Source organism: Mustelus asterias, chromosome 11 (genome assembly GCF_964213995.1).
Source record: "Mustelus asterias chromosome 11, sMusAst1.hap1.1, whole genome shotgun sequence".
NCBI lineage: Eukaryota > Metazoa > Chordata > Chondrichthyes > Carcharhiniformes > Triakidae > Mustelus > Mustelus asterias.
In genome coordinates, this window is record NC_135811.1 from 6,273,802 (window position 1) to 6,290,784 (window position 16,983).

Below are 16,983 nucleotides of genomic sequence, written 5' to 3' on the forward strand. Positions count from 1 at the left end.
GAGAACCACTCCTATGCCGAGGGTGAGGTGGGCATCAAAAAACCAAGTGAGGACCCACAATACCATCATCCATCACACCAACCTGACCTGAGTTTTATCTCTTCTATCCTTACACCCCTGCCATGCACTAGTAACATCTCCTTTCTCTTGGAGGTACCTCAGGGGAGCAGCCCAGAAACTCCACCAGCTCGGCACCAGACACCAGCTCAGGCAGCAGCCCAGACACCAGCCCAGTCACCAACCCGGACAGCAGCCTGGACAGCAGCCCGGACAGCAGCCCAGACACCAACCCGGACAGCAGCCCGGACAGCAGCCCAGAGAACAGCCTAGGAGGAGGGGGAAGTACCTGTAGGAACCCAACTGCGACTACACCTGTTGGAGCAGGGCCCCCTTGCTGAACCTTGTTGCCTTTCCCTGGCCAGGGGCGTTGTATGTACTTCAGCTCTTGGTGAATGCCGACAGCAACCTTTGGGAGTGACAGAATGGGGAGTTCAGCACACACAGGGTTAACTGCTGACCAGTAATCAGTGGAACGTGAGCACATCAGGGCTGATTCAGTGGGTGTAATCGGCTGGTGTCAGAGTTAAGCAATGTTAATAGACTAGTGGGTCAGTCACCTGGCAAGGAGGGGGAGGCAGTGGAGTAGTGATGTCACATGAATCCTCTGGGGATATGGGTTCAAATCCCACATGGCAGCTGGGCTTGAACTCATAAATATTTTTTAACAAAAGTAGTCTGACAGACCAGTTTGAAAACATACCTGTTGATCTGAGTTTTCAAAGCTCGGCATCACCCCCATCACCCCCCACCCCCCCAGCATCACCCCCATCACCCCCCACCCCCCCAGCATCACCCTACCCCCCCCAGCATCACCCCCCCAGCATCCACAGCCCTTTTGCAGGGAGGGAGTTGCAGATTTCCTTGTGAGAAAGTACTTGCTGATTCCGCTGCAAAGAGCCTACTTCTAAAGTGTGTGCCTCCTTCGTTCTGGGGAAGAGATTTACAGGAGCTGAAGAATGTGCACACTTGGATAAGGATCTTGTGTATTTTAAGCACAAACAGACTCACGTTAAAACAACCAGTGGTTAGCTTGACGTGTGTGGGTTTGATCAGACCAGCCGTAGGCTAACCATATATCATGCAGCTGCCAAGAAGTATTGACAGAATGATACGCATTTCCGTCTTCCCCTTTCTACCTTACCACAACTCCCACCCCCCCCCCCTCCGCCTCCCAACTGGGGCCTGCATCAAAAGGAAATCCTGTTAGTTCATCGTTCTGATGTCAGTTCGAGCGAGTTGGATCACTGCGGGTGATGAAATGTCAAAATTAACATGAAAGACTCGCACACAAAACATTCAACTGCTCCAAAAACAAATCCAACCCTTCCTCCCCTACTCCCAAGCACCCTCTCCCCAAGGGCAGAATCACAAGGGTGGGTCCTTGTTACCGGAGCTCCATGGTTCTAAAGTTATATAATTAGACTAATCAGCAGCAAGTTCAAAGCAATTTCATCAGTCCTGGCGCCTGTTTGTCTCCACCACATCTCTCTTCACAACTTTCCCCTGCTATCCAGATTCACTGTGACGGTGTTATTGTTATTAACATTATTAACAATACCAGTATGAATACAAGGAACAGTGGTAATACTAGTTATACTGATGCAACAAGAAGCTGTGGATGAACAGAGGGATCTGGGTCTCCATGTGCATAGATCCCTGAAAGTTGGCACCCAGGTTGATAGGGTTGTTAAGAAGGCGTACGGAGTGTTAGCTTTTATTGGTAGAGGGATTGAGCTTCGGAGCCAGGAGGTCATGTTGCAGCTGTACAAAGCTCTGGTGCGGCCGCACTTGGAGTATTGCGTACAGTTCTGGTCGCCGCATTATAGGAAGGATGTGGAAGCATTGGAAAGGGTGCAGAGGAGATTTACCAGGATGTTGCCTGGTATGGTGGGAAAATCGTATGAGGAAAGGCTGAGGAACTTGAGGTTGTTTTCGTTAGAGAGAAGAAGGTTAAGAAGTGGCTTAATAGAGGCATACAAGATGATCAGAGGATTAGATAGGGTGGATAGTGAGAGCTTTTTTCCTCAGATGGTGATAGCTAACACAAGGGGACATAGCTTTAAATTGAGGGGTGAGAGATATAGGACAGATGTCAGAGGTAGGTTCTTTACTCAGAGAGTAGTAAGGGCGTGGAATGCCCTGTCTGCAGCAGTAGTGGACTCGCCAACATTAAGGGCATTCAAATGGTTATTGGATAAACATATGGATGATATTGGAATAGTGTAGGTTAGAGGGGCTTTAGATTGGTTTCACTGGTCGGCGCAACATCGAGGGCCGAAGGGCCTGTACTGCGCTGTAATGTTCTATGTTCTATGAGATAGGGAGAAATGTTTTGGTGTAGTGATGTGGTAGACAGGGAGACTGTTTCCACCCCAGGTGGATTGATAACCAGAGCACAAAGATGTGAGGCAGCAGTGCTAACCACTTTACCACCGTGTCAAATTTTAATTTACTTTTTACTCAGTGTCTGACAGGGTAGTGGAAGCAGATTCAATAGCGACTTCCGAGAGGGAATGTGATAATGATGTGGAGATGCCGGCGTTGGACTGGGGTGGGGCACAGTAAGAAGTCTCACAACACCAGGTTAAAGTCCATCAGGTTTATTTGGAATCTCCGAGCTTTCGGAGTGCTGCTCCTTCCTCAGGTGATGCTCCTAAGAAGGAGCAGTGCTCCGAAAGCTCGTGATTCCAAGTAAACTTGTTGGACTTTAACCTGGTGTTGTGAGACTGCTTACTGTGAAAAGAGCTAGGAGAGAGAAGCATAGGATCCTACAGTGCAAAAAGGAGGCCATTTGGCCCATTTAGTCTGCACCGACCACAATCCCACCCAGGACCTATCCCCTTACCCCCACCTATTTACCCTGCCAGTCCCCCTGGCACTAAAGAGCAATTTAACATGACCAATCAACCCAACCTGCACATCTTTGGAGGAAACCGGAGCACCCGGAGGAAACCCATGCAGATATGAGGAGAACGTGTAAACTCCACACAGACAGTCACCCGAGGCCGGAATCGAACCCAGGTCCCTGGCACTGTGAGGCAGCAGCGCTAACCACTGTACCACCGTGCCGAATTTTAATTTATTTTTTACTCACTGTCTGACAGGTAGTGGAAGCAGATTCAATAGCGACTTCCGAGAGGGAATGTGATAAAGACCTGAAGGGGACAACTTTGCAGGGTTATCGGGTACAGTGGTTAGCACTACTGCCTCACAGTGCCAGGGACCCAGGGTCGATTCCTGGCTTGGGTCACTGTCTGAGCAGAGTCTGCACATTTTCCCCATGTCTGCATGGGTTTCCTCTGGGTACTTGAGTTTCCTCCCACAGCCCGAAAGACATACTTTTAAAAAATTCATTCGTGGGACATGGGCGTCGCTGGCTGGCCAGCATTTATTGCCCATCCCTAGTTACCCTTGTTCAGAGGGCAGTTGAGAGTCAACCACATTGCTGTGGCTCTGGAGTCACATGTAGGCCAGACCAGGTAAGGATGGCAGATTTCCTTCTCTAAAGGACATTAGTGAACCAGGTGGGTTTTTCTGACAATCGACAATGGTTTCATGGTCATCAGTAGATTCTTAATTCCAGATATTTTTTATTGAATTCAAATTCCACCTCCTGCCATGGAGGGATTTGAACCCGGGTCTCCAGAACATTAGCTGAGTTTCTGGATTAATAGTCCAGCAATAATACCACTAGACCATCGCCTTCCCTCTCCTGGTTAGGTGCATTGGCCATGTTAACTTCTCCTTCAGTGTACTGAACAGGTGCCGGAGTGTGGCGACTAGGGGATTTTCACAATAACTTCATTGCAGTGTTAATGTCAGAATACTTATGACACTAGTAAATAAACTTTTGAACTTTAAAAACTTGATGATGAAGGGTAGGTCATTGATGAAGCAGCTGAAGATTGGTGGGCCCATGGCACTATTCTGAGGAACTCCTGCAGTGATGACCTGGGGCTGAGGTAATTTGGGAAGTGGGGAGATTTAGGGAGTAAATTTCAGAGCTCAGCTTTCAAAGGGCCGGCACAGATATGACAGGTTGAATGGCCTCTTTCTGTGTTGCATCACTTTGGTAGGAAAAATAAGAAGGTCGCATATTACTTAGAAAACAGTAATCTATTATTATTCCAAAGCTATACTGAACCTTGGTTACACTTCACTTCTAGTCATGTGTCCAATATTGGCAGCTTATTTATAGAAGACTTAAAGAAGGTGCAAAAAAGATTTCCTGGGATCAGATATGCAAGCTTGTGCCTAAAGGATGAAGAGAGGAGATGGCAGGAGTGTACTAATAGAGGTCTGCAAAACTGTGAAAGGTTTTGGTAAAGTGGATACAGAGAGAATGTTTCCAATTGTTGGACAGGAAAAAATCCAGAAGCTGTCAATATAAGATAGTCACACAGAGGAAATTCAGGAGAAACTTCTTTACTCGGAGTGATTGAATATGGAGTTCACAGCCACAGGGAGTGGTTGAGAAGAACAGCGGAGATACATTTAAGGGGACGCTAGATAAGCATTGTGAGGGAGAAATAGATTTGACTCATTAGATTAGTCATAATGCTCGTTTGGAGAGGCGGTGCAGACACGATGGGCCAAATGGCCATCCTCTGCACCATAACATTTGATTTGATTTGATTTGATTTATTATTGTCACATGTATTAACATACAGTGAAAAGTATTGTTTCTTGCGCGCTATACAGACAAAACATACCGTTCATAGAGAAGGAAACAGGAAAGTGCAGAATGTAATGTTACAGTCATAGCTAGGGTGTAGAGAAAGATCAACTTAATGCAAGGTAGGTCCATTCAAAAGTCTGACGGCAGCAGGGAAGAAGCTGTTCTTGAGTCGGTTGGCACGTGACCTCAGACTTTTGTATCTTTTTCCTGAAGGAAGAAGATGGAAGAGAGAATGTTCGGGGTACGTGGGGTCCTTAATTATGCTGGCTGCTTTGCCAAGGCAGCGTGAAGTGTAGACAGAGTCAATGGATGGGAGGCTGGTTTGCGTGATGGACTGGGCTACATTCACGGCCTTTTGTAGTTCCTTGCGGTCTTGGGCAGAGCAGGAACCAGACCAAGCTGTGATACAGGCAGAAAGAATGCTTTCTATGGTGCATCTGTAAAAGTTGGTGAGAGTCGTAGCTGACATGCCAAATTTCCTTAATCTTCTGAGAAAGTAGAGGCGTTGGTGGGCTTTCTTAACTATAGTGTCGGCATGGGGGGACCAGGACAGGTTGTTGGTGATCTGGATACCTAAAAACTTGAAGCTCTCGACCCTTTCTACTTCATCCCCATTGATGTAGACAGGGGCATGTTCTCCTTTACGCTTCCTGAAATCGATGACAATCTCCTTCATTTTGTTGACATTGAGGGAGAGATTATGGTTGCCGCACCAGTTCACCAGATTCTCTATCTCATTCCTGTACTCTGTCTCCTAAGCGCCTAAGGGAACACATTAGGGAACTGGAACTACAGCTCGGTGACCTTCGTCTGGTTAGGGAGAATGAGGAGGTGATAGATAGGAGTTACAGGCAGGTGGTCACACCGGGGCCACGGGAGACAGACAAGTGGGTCACGGTTAGGAATGGGAAGGGGAAGGGTCAGGTACTAGAGAGTACCCCAGTGGCTGTGCCCCTTAAAAATAAGTACTCCTGTTTGAGTACTGTTGGGGGGAGCAGCCTACCTGGGGGAAGCAACAGTGGCCGTGCCTCCGGGGCAGAGTCCGGCCCGGCAGCTCAGAAGGGGAGGGAAAGGGAGGATGAGCAAACTGACCACAGCACCAGGGTACAGGGTCCAAGTGGGGGGAGAAACAAGAAATGTAGTAGAAATTGGGGACAGTACACTTTTGGATGCTGTTGGGGGGGACGACTTAGCAGGGATAAGCCATGGTGTACAGGTCACTGGCTCAGAGTCTGTCCTTGTGGCTCAGAAGGGAAGGGGGAGAGGAGTAGAGGATTAGTCATTGGGGACTCCATAGTTAAAGGGACGGATAGGAGATTCTGTGGGAACGAGAGAGACTCGCGGTCGGTGTGTTGCCTCCCAGGAGCCAGAGTCCATGATGTCTAGGATCGTGTTTTCAAAATCCTTAAGGGGGAGGGGGACCAGCCCCAAGTTGTGGTTCACATAGGCACTCAAGACATAGGTAGGAAAAGGGATGGGGATGTAAGGCAGAAATTCAGGGAGTTAGGGTGGAAGCTTAGGGCTAGAACAAACAGAGTTGTTATCTCTGGTTTGTTACCCGTGCCACGTGACAGTGAGGAGAGGAATAGCGAGAGAGAGCAGTTGAACACGTGGTTACAGGGATGGTGCAGGAGGGAGGGATTCAGATACCTGGATAATTGGGGCTCTTTCTGGGGTAGGTGGGACCTCTACAAACAGGATGGTCTGCACCTGAACCAGAGGGGTACCAATATCTTGGGGGGGAAATTTGCTAATGCTCTTCGGGAGGGTTTAAACTAATTCAGCAGGGGGGTGGATACCCGAATTGTAGCTCCGGTGTACAGGAGGTTGAGAGCAGTGAGGTCATGGATGAGGTTTCAGGGTCGCAGGAGTGTACGGGCAGGCAGGAAGGTGGTTTGAAGTGTGTATACTTCAACGCCAGGAGCATCCGGGATAAGGTGGGTGAACTTGCAGCATGGGTTGGTACCTGGGATTTCGATGTTGTGGCCATCTCGGAGACATGGATAGAGCAGGGACAGGAATGGTTGTTGCAGGTTCCAGGGTTTAGATGTTTCAGTAAGTGCAGGGAAGGTGGTAAAAGAGGGGGAGGTGTGGCATTGTTAGTCAAGGACAGTATTACGGTGGCAGAAAGGACTTTTGAGGAGGACTCGTCTACTGAGGTAGTTTGGGCTGAGGTTAGAAACAGGAAAGGAGAGGTCACCCTGTTGGGAGTTTTTTATAGACCTCTGAAAAGTTCCAGAGATGTAGAGGAAAAGATTGCAAAGATGATTCTGGATAGGAGCGAAAGTAACAGGGTAGTTGTTCTGGGGGACTTTAACTTTACAAATATTGACTGGAAAAGCTATAGTTCAAGTACTTTAGAGGGGTCAGTTTTTGTCTAATGTGTGCAGGAAGGCTTCCTAACACAGTATGTAGATAGACCAACAAGAGGCGAGGCCACATTGGATTTGGTACTGGGTAATGAACCAGGCCAGGTGTTAGATTTGGAGGTAGGTGAGCACTTTGGTGACAGTGACCACAATTCGATTACATTTACCTTAGCAATGGAAAGGGATAGGTATATACCAAAAGGGCAAGAGTTTTAGTTGGGGGAAAGGAAATTATGATGCGATTAGGTGAGATTTAGGTGGCATAGGTTGGGGAAGGAAACTGCAGGGGATGGGCACAATTGTAATGTGGAACTTGTTCAAGGAACAGCTACTACACGTCCTTGATAAATATGTACCTGTCAGGCAGGGAGGAAGCAGACGTGTGAGGGAACCGTGGTTTACGAAGGAGGTTGAATCTCTTGTGAAGAGGAAGAAGGAGACTTATGTTAAGATGAGACGTAAAGGCTCAGTTAGGGCACTTGAGAGTTACAAGTTAGCCAGGAAGGACCTAAAGAAAGAGTTAAGAAGAGCCAGGAGGGGACATGAGAAGTCTTTGGCAGGTAGGATCAAGGAAAACCCTAAAGCTTTCTATCGGTATGTCAGGAGTAAAAGAATGACTAGGGTAAGATTAGGGCCAGTCAAGGACAGTAGTGGGAAGTTGTGCGTGGAGTCTGAAGAGATAGGAGAGGCACTAAATGAATATTTTTCGTCGGTATTCACACAGGAGAAGGACAGTGTTGTCGAGGGGAGTACTGAGATGCAGGCTGTTGGACTGGACGGGATTGAGGTTCATAAGTAGGAGGTGTTAGCAATTCTAGAAAGGGTAAAAATAGATAACTCCCCTGGGCTGGATGGGATTTATCCTAGGATTCTCTTGGAGGCTAGAGGAGATTGCAGAGCCTTTGGCTTTGATCTTTGTGTCGTCATTGTCTACAGGAACAGTGCCAGAAGACTGGAGGAGAGCAAATGTTGTCCCCTTGTTCAAGAAGGGGAGTAGGGACAACCCTGGTAATTATAGACCGGTGAGCCTTACTTCTGTTGTGGGCAAAGTTTTGGAAAGGATTATAAGAGATAGGATTTATAATCACCTAGAAAGGAATAATTTGATTAGGGATAGTCAGCACGGTTTTGTGAAGGGTAGGTCGTGCCTCACAAACCTTATTGAGTTCTTTGAGAAGGTGACCAAAGAGGTGGATGAGGGTAAAGGGGTTGATGTGGTGTATATGGATTTCAGCAAAGCGTTTGATAAGGTTCCCCATGGCAAGCTTTTGCAGAAAATATGGACACATGGGATTGAGGGTGATTTAGTGGTTTGGATCAGGAATTGGCTAGCTGTAAGAAAACAGAGGGTGGTGGTTGATGGGAAATATTCATCCTGGAGTTCAGTTACTAGTGGTGTACCACAAGGATCTGTTTTGGGGCCACTGCTGTTTGTCATTTTTATTAATGACCTGGATGAGGGCGTAGAAGAATGGATTAGTAAATTTGCGGATGACACTAAAGTCGGTGGAGTTGTAGACAGTGCAGAGGGAAGTGGCAGGTTACAGAGGGACATAGATAAGCTGCAGAGCTGGGCTGAGAGGTGGCAAATGGAGTTTAAAGCGGAAAAGTGTGAGGTGATTCACTTTGGAAGGAGTAACAGGAATACAGAGTACTGGGCTAATGGTGAGATACTTGGTAGTGTGGATGAACAGAGGGATCTGGGTGTCCATGTGCATAGATCCCTGAAAGTTGGCACCCAAGTTGATAGGGTTGTTAAGAAGGCGTACGGAGTGTTAGCTTTTATTGGTAGAGGGATTGAGTTTCGGAGCCAGGAGGTCATGCTGCAACTGTACAAAACTCTGGTGCAGCCGCACTTGGAGTATTGCGTACAGTTCTGGTCGCTGCATTATAGGAAAGATGTGGAAGCATTGGAAAGGGTGCAGAGGAGATTTACCAGGATGTTGCCTGGTATGGTGGGAAGATTTTATGAGGAAAGGCTGAGGGACTTGAGGTTGTTTTCGTTAGAGAGAAGGTTAAGAGGTGACTTAATAGAGGCATACAAGATGATCAGAGGATTAGATAGGGTGGATAGTGAGAGCCTTTTTCCTCAGATGGTGATGGCTAACTTGAGGGGACATAGCTTTAAATTGAGGGGTGAGAGATATAGGACAGATGTTAGAGGTAGGTTCTTTACTCAGAGAGTAGTAAGGGCGTGGAATGCCCTGCCTGCAGCAGTAGTGGACTCGTCAACATTAAGAGCATTCAAATGGTTATCGGATAAACATATGGATGTTATTGGAATAGTGTAGATTAGAGGGGCTTTAGATTGGTTTCACTGGCCGGCGCAACATCGAGGGCCGAAGGGCCTGTACTGCGCTGTAATGTTCTCTGTTCTACGTCTCGTCATTGTTTGAGATCCGACCCACTACGGTGGTGTCGTCAGCAAACTTGAAAATTGAATTGGAGGGGAATTTGGCCGCACCATCATAGGTATATAAGGAGTACAGTAGGGGGCTGAGAACACAATCTTGTGGGGCACTGGTGTTGAGGATGATCGTGGAGGAGGTGTTGTCGCCTATCCTTACTGATTGTGGTCTGTGAGTTAGGAAGTTCAGGATCCAGTCGCAGAGGGGGGAGCTGAGGCCCAGGCCACGGAATTTGGAGATGAGTTTCGTAGGAATAATGGTGTTGAAGGCTGAGCTGTAGTCAATAAATAGGAGTCTGACATAGGTGTCCTTGTTATCTAGGTGTTCTAGGATTGAGTGCAGGGCCAGGGAGATGGCGTCTGCTGTGGACCTGTTGCGGTGGTAGGCAAACTGATCCATGTAATCTGGGAGGCTGGAATTGATTCGTGCCAATGACTAACCTTTCGAAGCACTTCGTAATGATGCATGTCAGAGCCACAGGATTCTCTTCATAGAATCCTGTGATTCTTTGAAAAGACAGCTTTCTGGGGAGGCGTTAGTGGACATCCTGGGGGCTGGGGAAGGCAGACAGTCTGGGATGGGTGAGCGAGAGCAGGGAGTGGACATCCTGGGACAGGGGAATGCAGACAGCCTGGGATTCGGTGGAGTGTGTTAGTATTTAATAGATTCTGTTGGTGGATGTTGAATACCTGGTAGTTTAAGCTCTGTGGGAAGCAATAAACAAACTCTACCAAAGCACCCTAGACTCAATGCCTTCATCACAACGAGGCTTGGGAATTCCAGTGATATTTGGTAGCAGACACTGAAAGTGATGCACACAGCAGCTGGAAGTCCTTTTAGCAGTGGGGTACGTGAGAGAAATGACGCTGTGATTGAAGAAACGCTACCAAACATTTTAGCTGACCGACCAAATTATAAATTGACAACTGCTTTAGCGTGGGCAGTACATGCAAAAAACATACTCCGGATGCTTGAGGGCCACAATCCCTATCACTTAGCTTTTGGCTGGAATCCAAAGATATGTTTAAGTTTAAGTTTTAAGTTTATTTATTATTGTCACAAGTGGGCTTACTTTTACACTGCAATGAAGTTACTGTGAAAAACACCTAGTCGCCACACTCCGGCGCCTGTTTGGGTACACTGAGGGAAAATTTAGCATGGCCAATGCATCTAACCAGCATGTCTTTCAGACTGTGGGAAGAAACCGGAGCACCCGGAGGAAATCCACGCAGACACGGGGAGAACATGCAAACTCCACATAGACAGTCACCTGAGACCGGAATTGAACCCGGGTCCCTGGCGCTGTGAGGCAGCAGTGCTAACTCCTAGCCTCCCCTGGTGTTGGAGACCACAATTTTTGCAGAACATTTGAATGCCATGCATGCAGGGAGGACAGCATTTATTGGAGGTGGAGTTTCAGAAAAATTCAGGAGAGCTTTGAGGTATTGAACTGGGCTGTGAGATATGGGGTGCAATTTTCCCGGCCTGCTGCCCTGCTCGAGTACAGCAGTGGGCCAGGAAATGTCAGCAGGCGGGCTGCAATGCTGGTCGCAACTTTTGGGCAATTTTTAATGGCGTAATCAGCCCCGCACCGGGAAAGAGTGCAAGGCTAATTACAATATGGAAGTTGACATTTCCATCTTATTAGTGAACCTGGGACGGTATTCTCCAGCCTCGCCAATGTTTCAGACCCCGCCAGGGGAGGTTCCCACCAGCGGGGATTAAAGCTGGTCCCCATCAACGGGGACTCGGCGTGATGTCCTCGCAGGTGGGAGCAGAGGCCATCGAGGCCCCCGGGAGGTCAGAGAGGTGCCCCTTGGGTAGTGCCAGCCTGGCACTACCCACCAGGCACCCTGGCACTGTCCACTGGGCAACCAGCAGTGCCAAAGGGGCAAGGCCTGAAGGGGGCAGGGCCAGACCTTGGGCAGGATGATCAGTGGTGGTGGTGAGGGGAACCCTGTGCACTCTGTACAGCGATAGGTGGGGGGAGGGAAGGAGGCGATCGGGGCTGGCTACATGGAGGCGGGTGATTGGGGCTGGCCATGGGGGAGCGGGGGTTGGGCTGGCCATCGGTAGGGGGTGGGTGTCAGGGCTGCCGATCGGGAGGCTGGCGATGGGGGGGACCAGTGCGCATATGCCGATCTTCCCCCTTGGGAGATTGATGCATGCGCAGTGGCTCACTCAGTATACTGATGCTGGTCTCTCGGGTGGGATTAGGCCCCCCACTTAGTGGCATGAATCCCTGATGAACTCTGTGAAGATGCTGGAAATTCAACAGAAAGAGTACGCCCATGCCCAAAAAACGGGCAGGAAAATCTCCCGTTTTCCCACCCGTTGGGCGCTTAGTTTTTTGGGGGAAAACTGCCCCATGAATTTTAAGTCATGGGGGATATGTCTTATTATAAAAGAGAAGGGCAGAAAGAATGGAAAGGCCCAAGAAAAATGATAGGCATTGATGGCAAGGTGATGATCTTGCAACATGGTAACCAACCAGTGAGAGTACATTGTACGTGGCCTGTATTCACTGGAATTTAGAGGTATATGAGGGGATACGGTTGAAAAGTTCTGACAGGGCTGGACAGACTGGATGCAGGCATGGTGTTTCCTCTGGCTGGGCGGGGCAGTTTAGAACAAGGGGTCACAGTATCAGGATACAAGGTCGGCCATTTATGACTGAGATGAGAAGAAATTTCCTCACTCGGGGTGGTGAACCTGTGGAATCCTCTACAATGTTATGAAGGTCACGTCACTGAATAGGTTTAAGAAGGAAACAGTTAGATTTCTAAACTCTAAAGGTGTCAAAAGGGTGTGGAAAGAGCAATGGGGGAAAGTGTTGAGATAGACGATCAGCCATGATCATGTTGATTGGCAGAGCAGGCTCGAAGGCTGAATGGCCTACCCCTGCTCCTATTTTTTATAGGTCTATGCTAAAAGAAAATAAGACATTGAAGAAATTAAGTTTGGAAGAATGTAGGCTCAGATTTCTAGATGCTCTTTTGGAGATGTTCTTTCGGAGAGTCAGTGCAGACTCGATGGGCCGAATGGCCTCCTACTGCACTGTAGGGATTCTATGGTTCTCAGGGCAACCGGGGAAAAACATGCCTATATGATGCTATATAACCATTCATTCTGTGACAATGTCCATTTGACAAAGAGTATCACAAAAAAAGGCTGAGGATTGAAATAAAATGGGTCGATGCAAGTCACCAGTGGTGGGATTGTTTCACAAAAAGTAACGGCTTCTCCAAAGAAATGATTGGATATCCTCAAAAAGGGAACACCTTGAATTATATTGGATTTTGAGAACATGGACGTTTTCATGTAACCTTATTCATTATGTTTTTGTTTCCAAGGTAACACAGTGGTTAGAACTGCTGCCTCGCAGCGCCAGGGACCCGGGGTTCGATTTCCGGCTTTGGGTCACTGCCTGTGCGGAATCTGCACGTTCTCCCCGTGTCTGCGTGGGTTTCCTCCGGGTGCTCTGGTTTCCTCCCACAGTCTGAGAGACGTGCTGGTTAGGTGCATTGGCCGTGCTAAATTCTCCCTCAGTGTACCCGAACAGGTGCCGGAAAGTGCGGTGACGAGCGGATTTTCACAGTAACTTCATTGCAGTGTTAACATAAGCCTTACTTGTGACACTAATAAATGAACTTTAAATATGGAGTATGTTAAAGATTGATTGTTAAATAAAATAGCATGTATTTGTCACTTTGTATCCTGAATAGTTTTTGTTTACACGTCAAAGAAGAGGTTTTTTGAGTAATTGAAAAGGGAGTGCAGTCTACAACATAAAACATAGACACGGTCCACGGACTCTGCGAAATCGCAAAAAAGGCACGTTTCCGGAGAGCCTGTTAACCGGTGCATTTTGCGGTGTATGGAACTGCATGCACTAGCCTCCACCCCAGGTCCCCAATGTATTGGGGAAGATCCCTCTGTAGAAGGACCTCCATTGGGGACCACTGCTGCCAGATGGCAACAAGGCACGTCAAGGCGTGTCCAGGCGATGGGCGAGGGTACAACAGTGGAAGGTGTGCAGCAGCAGCCTGTACAGGAAATCCCTACGTGCCGTGGCAAAGGACACAGAGGGCATTTCAGCGGGGTGGCTCAAACTGTGGGGCGCCCAACCTGGGAGGGGGGAGTCTGGGCTTTGGACCAATGTTGAATTCCGCCCGAGCAGGGGTACAGTCGGGGGGGATCCCACTACACAGTTGCGCCTCCTCAAGGCCACGTGCTACGTCGGATCTGAGCACGACCATTCTGAGGTCACATCAAAGAGGGGAATCCATTAGTATCTAATAGGTTCCGCTGATGGATGTTAAAAACCCAGGAGTTTAAGGTAATAAGGTGAACAGGTGTTGGGTATTGATTCGGTAGTTATACTCAGATGTGTATATAAAGGAGAGTCAGTCAAAACCGTGGAGAATGTGTTGGAGTGGGGAAGTCAGCTAGCTGCTTGCCAAATGATAAACAGTCTCCACCAAAACTTTTGGCTAGAATCAAGCCCAAGTAATGCATTATCTGTCAGCTTGGATCTTGTGTGTCTCTCTTGTGGGGACTTTGAATTTGAGTCAATTGGATTCAGAATTGTTTTTTGGAGCAAGCAAGATTAAGGGCTTGCCCTGTCCACTCGTTGCACGTTGGCTCTGTATCTTTTACGAATGGGGTAAAAATTGAAACATTTCCAGAGAGAGGAAGAAAAATAATTTTAAATCTTCTACCTGATTAGAAAAATAACCTGATTTAATTCACTTTGGAGGGAATTGGAGTGATGTTGGTAATCATTTAGCTGGAGAAAATTTTAAACTTACTTTGGCAGGAATTGAGAACTAGTTTTTAATCTTCTAATTTGGAGAGGGGTGGATTTTTCTGCCTTTTTCAACCTACCTACTAGTAATTTAACAAAAAAAAATGTAAAAAAGGGGGTGGGGAGACTACAAAAATAATGGGACCAAAGACATGAAATACAATCAAAGTTATCTAGTTTGAAAAATGGGAGTTTAGGAAAAAATGAAGGGAGAGAAAGAGGAAGAAAGTTTAGAAAGTTGAAACAAAGTTTATAGATACATTAAAAATCGAGTAAAACATTGGAAAAAAACAGCCTCGGAAAAAAGAATCTCGGGAGGAAAATATCAGTCCTTCGATGATATAACAGTTTCAAAGTTCAGATAAAGTTTTGCTCAGTTAAAAGTTTGGTTCCGCCAGGGGGTGGAGTGAAGAACTGACAGGAACCGGAATCTCGAAGTTGCTCCTGTCTCGCTTTCTCCTCTTCTCCCTCCACCTAAAATATTTATTTTTTTTTGCAATCCCTCCTCCTCCCTCCACAACAACCATGGCTCCTCAGTCGACGAAGGTCTCGTCCCTGTCCATCCAGAAGCAGTTCCTGAGGAGTCTGCTGGGGTTGTTGAGGATGCTGCAGATTATCTTGGGCGCTGTGGTCTGGGTCACCATCGCGGTCAGCAAGTACGATGGCAGCCTGCACTACGTGGTCTTTGTGGCCGTCTTCTTCTGGCTCACCACCCTGGCCCTGTTCTTCCTCACCCTGCTGGGCAAGAGTGAGCTAGTGCCGGTGGTGGGGGGAGAACGCTGGACCCTGAGCAACGCCCTGCACGACTGGCTGGCCGTCCTCCTCTACCTGGTGGCCGCCTGTCTCATGAGCAGCAAGACCAAGGAGAAGAGTTACTGCGACCTGCCCAGCTACACCCACCGCTGCCCTTACAAGATCTACCTGAGTGCCACTGTCTTCGTCTGCCTGTGCACCCTGCTCTATTTCATCTCAGCGGTCTACTGTACCTGCAAGAAGTGCCGCGGCAATCAGTCGGTCATCTAGAAGGACAACAGGACTTTTCCATTGACTGCAATTTATTAAAAAAATACAACTCCCCTCTCCAAAAAAAATGCAGCGATGTGGCTAGCTTTTGTTTCTCCAGCTTCCAGAAGATTTGATTTGGAGCCTTGCTGAATCCCAGACTGAGAGATTGCCACCATATTATAAAGGACATTGACAAGCATTGGAATTGATATTTGCAAATTTTGCTGTGGATGCTGGAATCTGAAACCAAAAGAGCATTTTCTCCTTGGGTTTGGAATTGATATTGTTTCTTCCTCGGTTGAACAGACCCTTCACGGATCATTTTTTTTTCATTTAGATCCTAGCCCACCAGGATCTGTGTGTGTGTGTGTGTGTGTGTGAGAGAGAGTTTCAGATGTTGGTCTGTGGATTCGATTAGAACCTGAACCTTCTATCTGCTCCTCCCACACTGCCTATTTGAGGCCCCAAAGTCAGCTACAACATTCCACAGAGATTTCAGGAGCTGAATTAATTTCCTCTCAGCTGGCTGCTTCAAGCCGGCTTAGAAAAGGCCGCTTGGTTGTGTGTGGAAGGAGAGACACTCCTTTCATGATGACTTGTTGCTACCTGAAATGTCTCTTAATCAAATTCTGACCTGTACTTCATTTTGCAGCAACACATAGCTAACATGTCTTTAATTCTGGGCAGGGCGATTCTCTAACTGTCGCAGTATTGAAGGTACACGTTAGACCAGAGTTTTCAAGTATTTTTTCTATTAGCTGCTCCTGAGTAGGCTAGTCATCCCTGTTACCTGTCTCCTCTGGCTCTGTGTTGTGTTGTGTAACAGCTACTGTCTAGACTTGCGTTAGCAGTTTGCTATGAAGCAGGCGGGATTTTGCTAAGTATTGCTTGTTTTTTTAATGCAAATTTTATATATATATATATATATTTTATATTTATACGCTCATTTAATGCTGTACATGCAGTGGTAGAACATTGGGTTAATATTGGGGCACAGAGGTTAGAAATTGGCCAGAATTTGACCCAGAGAGTGTAAAGGAGTTTTGGAATAAGTAACGGGGGCGGGGCGGGGGGGTGGGGGGGGGGGGGGGGTGGGGGGACGACTTGCGAGGCAGACAGGTTAATGAGTTCAGCAGTTGAGGAAATGTTTCTGAAGAGTGAAGCAATTCAGGAGTATAAGGAGTGGGTGGAGTTGGGGATATTCATAGAAACATAGAATCTATAGTGCAGAATGAGGCCATTTGGCCCATTGAATCTGCAACGACCACAATCCCACCCAGACCCTATCCCCATAACCCCATGCATTTACCCTAGTGAATCCCCCAACACCAAGGGGCAATTTAGCATGGCCAATCCACCTAACCCGCACATCTTGGGATTGTGGGAGGAAACCGGAGCACCCGGAGGAAACCCACGCAGACACGGGGAAAACGTACAAGCTCCACACAGACAGTGACCCAAGCTGGGAATCGAACCCGGGTTCCACTGTGCCACCGTGCCGCCCCTAATTGTGAGAAGGTCAGTAGTTTGGGACTGGCTGGGACATGAGAGCAGTTGAGTAGGTGAGATTGGGAGATGGGGAAAAGGTAGGGAGGTGAGGTTGGGAGATCGAAGGTGGGGAGGTGACATTGGGGAGAAGGTGGGAGGTGAGGCTGG

The 16,983-nt window shown here is 47.7% G+C and overlaps 1 protein-coding gene across 1 annotated transcript; it reads left to right on the forward strand.

The window, feature by feature from the left end:
- The first annotated feature begins 14,743 nt into the window (after positions 1-14,743).
- Positions 14,744-16,383, forward strand: marveld1 (MARVEL domain containing 1). Its single transcript, XM_078223106.1, has one exon. The coding sequence runs from the start codon at positions 14,848-14,850 to the stop codon at positions 15,343-15,345; it is 498 nt and encodes a 165-aa protein (XP_078079232.1). The 5' UTR covers positions 14,744-14,847; the 3' UTR covers positions 15,346-16,383.
- Positions 16,384-16,983: the final 600 nt, after the last annotated feature.

Excerpts from the sequence above, each read along its gene's own strand:
- marveld1 (XM_078223106.1), top strand. The coding sequence starts at position 14,848 with ATGGCTCCTCAGTCGACGAAGGTCTCGTCCCTGTCCATCCAGAAGCAG.